The 11731-nt window shown below is 40.7% G+C and overlaps 1 protein-coding gene across 9 annotated transcripts in view; it reads right to left on the bottom strand.

The window, feature by feature from the left end:
• Positions 1-320: 320 nt before the first annotated feature.
• Positions 321-11731, bottom strand: part of LOC129711315 (cold-inducible RNA-binding protein-like) — a 22261-nt gene continuing 10850 nt past the window's right edge. Inside the window, exons 1-10 of one of the 9 annotated variants that reach the window (XR_008725816.1) lie at positions 10732-10875; positions 9482-9594; positions 8851-8957; positions 6955-7096; positions 6569-6653; positions 6391-6443; positions 3670-3793; positions 3166-3246; positions 1629-1828; positions 321-642 (exon numbers count right to left, since the gene is read on the bottom strand). Coding sequence is in view for 4 of the 9 variants with exons in the window: in XM_055658890.1 (XP_055514865.1) it covers positions 6392-6446; positions 6569-6653; positions 6955-7096; positions 8851-8957; positions 9482-9581 (489 nt within the window). In the remaining 5 variants the exon portion in view is untranslated. Of the gene's footprint in view, positions 643-1624; positions 1829-3165; positions 3247-3669; positions 3794-4652; positions 5567-6390; positions 6447-6568; positions 6654-6954; positions 7097-8850; positions 8958-9481; positions 9595-10731; positions 10877-11731 lie in introns of those variants that run through there. The other 8 variants (XR_008725814.1, XR_008725813.1, XR_008725812.1 and 5 more) reach the window with 8 other exon arrangements.

Genomic DNA, 11731 nt, shown 5'->3' with positions numbered 1-11731 from the left:
ACAGGAAGTCGGGCCGATCTCGGTATTTCCAACCTGCCAGCTGCACCTCGGCCAGTACAGCGGTGACTCGTTGTTACCATTATCTATGGTCGGATTTTTTTTTAAATCCGCATTTAACAACGCAAAATCATACATCAGTATTCTTACCGCGTTTCTGTACAAAATACGGAAAATCAGTACTACTTGGCAGCTCTGTAAGTCCATTCACAAAGCTGGCTGGCAAATCTATCAAAGCAGATTAGCAAGACTATAAAGTGTCACTACTCATCTTGCATTGAGCAAATTGGCTCTAGTTCAAAATCCAAGACATAATTCACTGATCCAAAGGAATAGTTAATTTATTGATTCAGTTAAAGTCACCAAGTTAAGAGGATGAACAATATGAATAAATTGCAAAAACCCAAAACATTTCCCATTATTAACACATGCAGCTGCATCTTACAGCATTCAGTAACATGCAGAGAATCACACAATTCTCTCCCCCCTCTGCCTCCAAACTCAAAGTTTTGACTGAATCTTCTCGATTCAACTTATATAGCTGGAAATCCTTGCGTTAACTTCAGTTGCCTGACCGTCGCAATCTCTCCAAAGTTATCCGGCAACCTTAATTTATTTACAATTCAGAGGCCTAGCAGAATCTCCCTGTAAAATACAAACATTCAACATTGAAAAAGTACTTCTACAATTAAAAGACATCTGATAAATGATTTTTTTTGCTTATATCTCCATTACAAATTTGTATTCAATTCAATGTATGAAATAAAAAGTTTCCACAAAAATAAATACATTAATAAAAGTTTTTTTATTTGTGTGGATAAGGCAGGTAAAAAAGCAAAATAGAAGACTGCTTTAGAACAGTCCCTTAGCTGGAAACCTGCTTTTTCACATTTCTGGCCAGTTGAAATTAGCTCTGATCAAACACATATGTTTAATTTTAGATATAAAAATAAAGGATAAAACAAAAAACTCACTTTACATAAAATAATGAAAATTCTTCTGCATATGACTTCATGCTAATTATATTGTCATTTTATGCAGTATGCAAGTTCTAGTTTGCTGATATTCTGTCAGATATATATGTGCCAAATTAAAATAATTTTTATACAAATGTTGAAACAAGGGATTGCAGATGCTGGTTTAAAAAAGACACAAAGTGCTTGAGTAACTCAGTGGGCCAGGTAACATCCCTGGACAACATGGATAGGTGACATTTTAGGTTGGGACTCTTCTTCTGACTGATTGTATAGAGGTTGGGGACGGGGGGGGTTAGAAAGCTGACGCGAGGGGTAGGACAAAGCGTGGCAGGTAACAGGTGGACACAGGCTTACCTACTACTTACCACACTTAGCCTGGCTTCACCTCGCTCACAGCTTTCTTCCACCCCCCCCCCCCCCCCCCCCCCCCCCCCCTCCCACCCCTCACCACAATCAGCCTGAAGAAGGGTCCAGACTCAAAACATCACCTATTGATGTTATCCAGAGAAGTTGCCTGACCTGCTGAGTTACTTCAGCATTTTGTTTTTTTTACATTTGTTATTTAGGTTATAGGTATAGAAATACTTATTTTGAAAAGATGTACAGGTGAAAAGTAATATATTGGAAAACAAAGTATGGGAAATGCTTACTCACTATTCTCCGCAAATTCACAATTTCTTTCTTGCTTACTTCGCCGGTGGATAAAACAAGGGCAATTCATTACATTCCAGACTGCGCACAATGTTTACGTATTTTCTTCTTGCAATTTCTAAGATATTTTCCTTTATATCTCCTCAGCATTGCACACATCAAACTTTTGGATTTCAGAAATTGCTTGCCCCTTTCGTATTAAGCTGCAAATGAACAAAGTACAAAACAAAATGAAAAATGTTTGCATTTCATAATCTTATCTCATCCCAAGTCACACGCTAAGAGGAGCACCAAATGCAAAAATCACAAAGGGTAGTGAATTTTACTATTGTGGATGGAGGTAGAACACGGGCCAGGGCATAGGAATTGTTGAAAAAAAAAACATAATCATTTGGTAAGTTCAAACCAAACAAAGGTTGATTGAACAGCTAGCTACTGGCTACATTTAGACTCCTGATAATTCCAAGTCTTCACAGAACACAGGAAGTAACCTTTCAGTCCATGGTTCCAAGATGGCTCTATATATATGGACTAGCAGCAATCCTACTGCCCCGCACCCTTTCTCAAACCCACAAACCCTTTCCTTTCCGCAAGACACAGAATTGCTAATTTAGTGGTACAAAAAATTAATTATTCAGAATCATAATCCTGGGTTCTTTTCTGCATTAATCAACATGACAGCAAATGTTATTTTTAAAGTTAAAAATATGTTATCATAATCAAAAACAACCAGTCCATTGCCAAATGGTTCTGCAATGGAAAGAAAAAAAAGCAGAACATTTAGCAGTTCTGCAAGCAGATCATCAGTCAAATCCATACTCCAAATCCGCAAGAGTTAAATGGATGGCTTCATCTTAATTCAGAGTCTAAAAAACATCCTCGATGCTGCTCCCAACACATTGACATCCGTCCTTAAACAAGTAAACCAATACTGTTGGTTTGACTTTCACCAATGCCCTACATAAAATGAAGTACAACCTTCCTGTCCCCCTAGAGATAATTTTAAAAAATCTTCTCCATTTGTAGTATCTGCACGTTAGTCTATTGTGAATTATGTATCGGTACACAGAAAATATCTCCGTCTACCCATTTAGATTTGCCTCAATTTTTTTTTTCCTGATTAAGTGGGCAATTTTACATTTTCCCAACAATAATCAGTTGTCAGCACCATGCCCATTTATTTAGGTTATTTATTTTGTAGGCTCTTCAAATCTTATTGTTCTGCCTATCTTTATTGCTGGAAAATTTAGCAAGCATCATGTGGCCACACGCCAGTACCTCTTGACGATCTGATAAACACCTATTTATTCTCACTTTCCATTTCTCATTGATCAGCCAAATTTCTATCCTTGCCAATGTTACTGTTAACACCACAAGCTTTCATTTTTTACAATGACCTAAAACAAAAACTGTCCCTACACAAGTACACAAATTTCAGAATAACTATAAATGGCCTGCTGCAGCACAAGCATGCACACATTGGCATTTCAAGCTAACTACACGGAACTGCAGACCAGTTCAAATGTGAATTCAAACATACCGTATTAGGGACACCACAGGCTTTTGCATTCTGTCACTGGTTCATTATCAACATTATTCACACGAAGTCAACTGTTTCATTCTGTAATATGGAAAAGAAATTATATTTGGACATATGCAGCAATTTGACAAAACAAACTTTCAGAGCAAGGATGTGATTATGTTAACATAGTAATTATATTTTTCAATAAACTGTTTTCTGAGTCACTAGCAAATCAAATCCTATTTAAGGAAATATCTAACAGTATAAAATTCTATTTCCCCACCCCACGAGAGCAATATTTTAGATTGCTCCCTTTGTTACAGAAGAATATAGCAAGCAGCATAATGAACAAAAGATCAAGAGATGAGGCATTATGACAAGGTTTGCTGTGGTGGTCAATTTTAAGTGTTGGGTTCTATTAGAGAACTAATCCAATAAATAAATGAAATCTTGTCAGCATATCATTTCAGAATTGTTTTGAATGAGTCAATGTAAACTGCCCATGAGAGTAAAATGAGTTACCTCAAATCTAGGGCTATATCCACATTTGCACTTAGCCATGTACTGTTTTCATCACAGGTTTCATTGTAGGTGGCACAGCACTTCGTTCTCCAAGGCCATTTCTTTCCAAATGCTAGCAAAGATCCTTAGAAGTTGTGAATTGTTATAAAGATCTTTAATGGACTTGGAACACCATCCTGAACAGATGACTGCACAAAATTTAGATATGCCCAAATTTAATTTATGATACCAGCAGATAATCCCTTTGAATTATTAGAATACTCATCCCAGTGTTTATCATAAACTGATCCTGTTCTAGACCATTCAGCTCTTGTACTGGTTTTATAACTTTATATTTAAGTTAAAGATGGAAATTTTCTATTTTGATATCATAAGTTTCAACATTATTGCAAAGCCACCATCCTTTGAGGAACACAAGATTGAAGGATTTCAAAAAAGGGATGTTTCTTTCTGAAATGTCTGCCGTAAATATGCTTTTTACTCCAATTTGGCAATGGCACAAACAAAGCCTCCACTTCAAAATTTACCCTTTTCCAAAAATGAAGTAATGGAGAGCGCAGCACCACAAAATTGGTAATGACATCATGCATGGCAAGCATGGGAGAAAATGAGCAGTACTGATTTCTTTCTATTCTTTCAACTGTTGCAAAGGGACAGTTGAGGTTTTAGTGCAGGCCAAATTATTTAACGCTGCACTATGGTACTTTATACAGTAATGGCAAGACAACTTAGCGGGAAATTTGATCCTTTATTTTAGTTGTGAAGGTTAAGTGGGGCATCAACTACATGGCTCTACTCTGACAACTGAACAGTGATACTTAACTTCACTGCTAACACCAGGGTCATTCCCTACACCTCCCCCGGCACCATTCAATTATAAAATTTCCTTTCTCCCACTGTTTTTCCAACTATGGAGTTAACATTTTCTATACTCTTTCCACTATATCACATCCCACAAGAATCCAACTACAGGAAGATCAGCGTTATAAGTCAGGTATTTCTTTTAATGAGGCTTCGTGAAGCCTGTTTCCAGTACAAAAAGGTCAACTCTAAACCACTTGAACATACAACACAAAAAGCCATTTCCAAATATTTCTCATCCAGTACATGTCCATCTTATAAAGATACATTGCTCAGAACTTCATATGTTAATTTTGAAGAATCTGGAACATGATTAACTTTGTTTACAGTGTACAGAACGCTTGAAACTACTGAAAGATGCACAGATGTCCAATTACGTTAAAAAAAGATACCATTTATCTTCAGCAGTATCAAGGCGGTTTGAGAGGCAGGCAATATCTTCTGTTCCCATGTTGTTTTCCTACCTTGCTACACTAAAGGAACGTTTCAAATGACACCTTTTTACAAGAATAAGTGGCTATATGAGCCTTTATTTTGAAATAAACACCACAGCTTGTTCAGCTTCTATAAAACATCAGTTTGCTTACCATAAAAATAGACTGAGAACACACTGTTAACCCTTTTTTGCATTTTTCCCCGCCAAAATTCCAGTCACCTCCACTCAATTCAGAAATAGCTAAACTTTCTGGAAATTGTTTGAGCAATGTTAACATTAAAATAAAGAAACTGATCTAAACTAAAATGAAAACCTTGCAATATTGCTTAAAAACACAAATTAACGAGGGCTTTGTCAAGTGCCTGAGCATGCTACTGTTTGTTAGCTCGTTTAATTCCAAAATTACTGAGACAACACTTAAGTGTGCATCCTCATGTCAGAAGCTGTCAGGCTGTGATTAACAAGGCCAAACTGAAATACTACAAGGTATGAGAATACAAGTACACAATGCGATTCCACGAAGCTTCGAAAATCTTTATAAATACAGCCATAGGAAGGACGATCTTGAGTCAAGAAGATTTATTTATTCGATGTGTGTAGCTGAGAACAAGAAGCAGGTACAATTTAAAGACTGCAACAGTAATCATAGTTTCCTCTTCCTACTGTTAGATCAGTGGCATGGACTGACAATCATAGTTTAGCACCATTGGTATATAGATTATCTGAAGCATAATGCAACAGCAAATATTAAAACATTTGCATTCCCATGTCAGTGTAATTGCAACGGCATATGGGACATATCATGGGAAGACAGCAGGGAGATTGTTATTAAGAGTTGTGATGAATTTAGTCCAATAATGAACTTACCTAAGACACATATTTCATAAAATTAGAATACACTGCTGCTTCTTTGGTTTTGGTTCAACGTAATTGAACACCAATCAGTTTCCAACTCCTTTGGCTATCCAAATGACAGCTAAAGTGTTTCACATGCAGAACAAGTGGAAAGATAAACTAGCACAAGATTTCAATGAACCAAAATGCATTAGGCCAATGTCACTATGTTTGATATCAAACTTTGCAATCATTTTCTAAAGTGTGTACTGCTGCAGTTTACCTATAGAACTTGGTAGTAAGGATGTAATACTGACCAAGAACTTCCCTCCCAGGACCCAACAGAACTTCAAGGACAAAACCTACCATCAGTAGATCTTTCTGGCCCCAGAGATGGAGTGAGCTTTTAGGACTTTCAGTACAGGCGTTGTTAAATAACCCATGCTATTTTGGGCTAATATTGACATGCAGGTAAATTGGCATTCCATATTACATTTCCGCCCAAAATATAAAGTTAACTAGATTATTACAGAAAACTATAGTGAGAACCCCAGCCTGGCCAGTTTATTTCTATTTTTAATAGCACCTACCTTAACTGTCATAACTGTCCCGGTAAGAGCCACTACCGCCATAGCTCCATTGACTCCTGGGAACAAACAAACATCCCTGTAGTGTTTTGCAATCACTTCACAGTAGATAATTGATGATAAAAATATTATCTAAAAAAAATAGAATATAATGTGACAAGTGATAAAGAAACATTTTTACCTATCTTTGTTTTGGTAATCCTTCGATCCCGAGTAACCACTTCTTGAATCATAGCGTCCAACGTACCCTCTGTCTCCACCACTGCCTGATGAAGAATTCAACTAAAGGTGTGAATACATTCACCCCACAAGGATGCTTCAACAACTGAAGAAAACAAAAAATGGAGCCGAGTCATACAGCACAGATAGAGACCCTTCGGCCCACCCTGCCCATGTTTGATCCATATCCCTCGAAAGCTTTCTGATCCATGTACCTGTCCAATGTCTATTAAATGTTGTTATAGAACCTGCCCATACCTGTTTTCCGCAGGGCAATCATTTAAAAGAAACTGATGGTAATCATAACTGAACTATGAAATACTTTAAGCTGTCAAAAAAGTTACATACCTCTAGAAAACCCTCGTGTTCGACGCCCAGACCCACCACGGAAAGACCCGCGGCTGCTTGCATTTCCACCTCTGTAACCCCGGGAACGGTCTCCAGAGGATTTTCCAGCTTGATCCACTCTAATCTGACGCCCATCAATAGACTGCAATTGGAGAACAATGGCAAAAGGTCATTGTTTTATCAAAAGACCTCATTGGTAAATACAAAGAGGACATGAATTTATATAGTTTTTTTCACCGTATTCAGTATGCCTGAAGAATTAAGCATAGCACTTCTACACCATGTGCCTTTCAATACAACTGTGCCTAATCTTGAAATTCTATTGAACTGTGGATTTTATCAATAGTGAAGCAATTAAGTTATATGCTGACAAGTTGAATTTAGCTTTCAAGTGTTCAAGTTCAAGTGAGTTTATTGTCATGTGTCCCTGTATAGGACAATGAAATTCTTGCTTCAGCACACAGAACATAGTAGGCATTTACTACAAAACAGATAAGTATGTCCATATACCATAATATAAATATATACACACATGAATAAATAAACTGATAAAGTGCAAATAACAAATAATGGGTTATTAATAATCAAAGTTTTGTCCGAGACAGGTTTAATAGCCTGATGGCTGTGGGGAAGTAGCTATTCCTGAACCTGGTTGTTGCCGTCTTCAGGCTCCTGTACCTTCTACCTGAAGGTAGCAGGGAGTTGAGTGTGTGGCCAGGATGGTGTGGGTCTTTGATGATACTGCCAGCCTTTTTGAGGCAGCGACTGAGACTTCACTGATCATATAAACCAATAAAATGTCCAAGTTGCTTTGTGGGATGAACAAGGGGAAAAAAAGTAATTCAATCAAACGGTGGAGAGAAAAAGTGGCACCTCAAGGTTTGGCCAAAGGTGATGGTGGGGATGGAAGTCCAGAATTTGAGGATCAGAGATCTAAAGATGCAGTAGTCAAATGATGGAGTGGAGACATGCACTACGGCAGAGCTATGCATTTCAAAACTGTACAACTAGAGGTGGTGACTAAGACAGTGCCATTGATGCAGAGGAACAAGCACAAGAATGTTAAATTAAGAGCTTGCTGCACAGGAAATTAATGCAAAAGAAAGAAATGGGACGGGTTATCTCAAAATCATGACAAGACACAAAAGTGCTGGAGTACCTCAGTGGGACCCTTCTTCCCAACCCAAAACGTAACTATTCATGTTATCAAGACATGCTGCCTGACCTGCTGAGTTACTCCAACACTGCTTTTTTTTATTGTAAACCAGCGTGTGCAGTTCATTGTATACACACCAATTCAACCGATTGGAAGACTAGATTCAGGCTTGGAGACTTCTGGAAAAACTGTCCAAAAATATTTTGACGCCTGTATTAAGATCTTAGAGGGCAAGAAGGAGCGCAGGTAAAAGGAACAACATTAGAAATCAAAGACTGCTATGCTACAATGCAGAAAATGATTCTGCACTCTGGTATCTTTGTCTTCACTCTACCCTTTGTACTTATGTTCGGCTTTATGGTGTATATATATGTATGGTATCTGATTTGATTGGACAGCATGCACACAAAAGCGTTCACAGTAGTTTGTTACACGTGACAATAATAATAAAACTAAATCTAAACAAAGCCGGCAATATTAATGGTAAACATGGGTTTGGGAACTTGGTCACAAGGTTAGTGCAATCCTGATTGTGAGTTAAGTTGCCAGGAAGATCACTACAATGGATCAAGGATTTTCTATGTGATTGGAGCCAAAAAAGTAAATAATCCCAATGGCTGGATTGCATGCTCACAATTTTGGATTGGGCAGGTGAATCTTTGAATTTCTTAAGCATAAATAAAGCTCATCAACCAGAACATACACTCAAACTCAAACAATTTACAAAGTATAAAACATACCTTCCCATTCATAGCTAACATAGCATCCTTTGCATCATCAGGATTTTCAAACGTGACGAAACCAAAACCCCTTGATCGTTGTGTCTCCCGGTCTTTAATGACAATAACTAAAGCAGATAAGCAAAAAATGATTCTCAAGTTACCAGATGCCGCCTCGCGACCAACAAGAAAAAAACTTTTACAACCTGTTATAAAACACATTCAATAATTTTAAGACGCAATAGAAAATTTCCTCCAGATTATCCCTGTGTAAAATACTATATTAACCCTGAGCTTTTATAGGCAACTGAATAGAATAGAAGTTTAGACCCCAGTAGGCCATTAAGCTCAATGGGCTTTAGTTTCTGAGTAAGCTTCCACGTACTACATTTTCTGCTGCCTTTCTAAAATTGTCAACATTTGCAAATTCCGGGAAAAATCCATTACATTACAATAATTTGTCATAGTGTCCTGAATTTTAAGGTTTGGAAACAGAATACAAAGTATCATGAACAATGGAATAAACACCCAAATGATTGATTACTATCCGGCAAACCTAACACCAGTAATCCAGCCAGCAAAAATGGGTAGTATCTAAATCATTACATTGTTAACGCGGCTGATTATATTTAGCGGTGATGAATGTACAAACCTTCGGAGATCTGCCCATATTTGGAGAAGACGGATTCCAGCGACTGCTCGTTCGTGTCGAAGTTGAGTCCACCAACAAAGAGCTTGCCTTCGTCCGACATTCTGCTTCACCTGCTGGGAGGGAGGAGAAGAGGATGGGGTTTGGATAAGCCATGGCTGTCTGCAGAACAAAAGGGGCTTCGGTTGTGTGCGAGGCGACCTCCCTTCAGTCAACCCCCCTCCCCCCTACCACCACCATCCCGCCAGGCGCTCGCCGCACTGCGGCAGGATCCGGGTCCCCGCCGTCCATCGCGTCCTGCTCGCCCGGCTTTGTTCGCACCACCCCCCTTCCCCTCTCCACAGGGCCAGCTCTAATCAAAGATCTAACCCCCTCGGATAGATTATCTCCCCTCCCCAACCCAAGTCGGAGTTGTAGTCTCCCCACCCTTCAAGACAGGGCGGAGGTGATGGGCTTCTGCCCCTTTCCTCTAGGGTGGGGGATAATTCTACGACCAGAGTGGAAGAGAGTTCTAACCCACTCCCAAAACCTCAGGCAGGGACGTTCTGGGCCCTACAGATAAGGGGACGATATTGACCTCTTCATCCCCAACCCCAGACCGTGGGTGGTTCTCCTCGCCCAACCCCAAATACGTGAGCTCTGGTCCCCCGTTCCCCCAAGACAGGAGTATGGATGGGATTCTAACCCCTCTCCCCCACCCTCGGGAGTTCTGCTCCCCTCGCCTCCCGATAGAGTGCGGGGTGGTTCTACGCCCCACCCCACCACCAATTCAGATGAGGGAGTATTAATACTCCTCCTCCCCTATCCCAAACCCCAGAGAGTGGGGGGTGGTTCTAACCCTCTCTGCCCCCCCCGGGCTGACTGGCGAGTTCTAACCACCCTTGATGAAGCTGAGGGAGGACGGGCTCTAATCACCATTCCCCAGCCGGGAGAGGGTTGTTTCTCCCCACAGCCTTCTGCGCCCTAACGGTTCTAACTGATTCTCCCTCGATAGAGGTCTAACTCACTCCCCTCTCCTCGCCCCATGCTCCCGGGGTAATGAAAACGAGTGGGTGTTAATAATAGTCTGCTCACGACCGATTCGTCCCTCCGGCGGGCCGGCGCCGAGGGAAGGGGCCCGCCCGCCCACTTAACGGGCCGAGACGAGGACCCACCCACCCCCGAGGTTAAAGGGAGCCGCCGAAATTTAAAAAAACGCACAAAACTCTCCGCCCGACGAGAGGGTGGAGGTTCAACCTCCGACGGACACTCACCGTCCTCACACTCCGATTGCCAACTCAGAAATGGCGGCAGCCCCCCAACGCCGGCCGATATTTGAAGGTGCGCCCCTTGGCGTTCTGAGCCTGCATTGCCGGCGCTGGGCAACTCCCCCTCGCTTTGCGCATACACTGCCGGCGATGGGCAACTCCCCCTCGCCCTGCGCATGCACTGCCGGCGCTCAGCTTCCCTCCCCATTCTGCGCACACTCCAACATCCTCCACCACTACAGCTGCTGCCGGCATCTCGGCTCCGACGGCAGGTAAAAACCAAAGATCTTTGGGTAGAACAGCAGCACCAGACAGCGGGGGCATTTAAACATGATCGAACGGCTTGAATGCATTAGTGGTCGGGTACACTGCTTACACCCCCAGCGGTATGAATCAAAGATACGATCTTTGGTATGAATATCTTCTTCTATAACTTCAAACAACCCTTGCTCTCCATCCTCCCCCCTTCCCCGACCAGTCTGACTGTTCCTGATTGCGTTGTATCTGTCTGCTTTGTCACATTCTTCTAGCTAACAATGATTTATTCTATTTTCCTTGAACTGCATCTCTGTTCTGTTACGTCCTTATCTCTGTATCTCCTCTGACGCTGTCTCGACCCAAAACGTCACCCATTCCTTCTCTCCAGAGATGCTGCCTGTCCCGCTGAGTTACTCTATCATTTTATGTCCATCTACACAGTGCTTGTAACCCGACCTTTATCCAACAGCATCATGTCAAATGTGTAGGAAGGAACTGCAAAGTGATGTACATTTTAACGAGTGAATTGAATTAATGTACTCTAAAACAAACGGCATTCTAGCAATGTCCCTCATCATGTGTATCATCCTCATACTTTCTGCTGTGGGGGGACGTTTCATGTTGATTTCTATAGTGTACTGTTTCTGTGTCTTTTTTCTTTTTCTCTTTTTTTGGTTTGTATGGATTTATTGCATTGATCTGTTCAATTAATTTAATCAATCTCTGTAAAGCACTTTGGTTCAAATAC

The sequence above is a fragment of the Leucoraja erinacea genome, chromosome 29, assembly GCF_028641065.1.
Source record: "Leucoraja erinacea ecotype New England chromosome 29, Leri_hhj_1, whole genome shotgun sequence".
NCBI lineage: Eukaryota > Metazoa > Chordata > Chondrichthyes > Rajiformes > Rajidae > Leucoraja > Leucoraja erinaceus.
The sequence above is the reverse complement of the archived record's forward strand: the minus strand, read 5'-3'. Positions and strand labels throughout refer to the sequence as shown.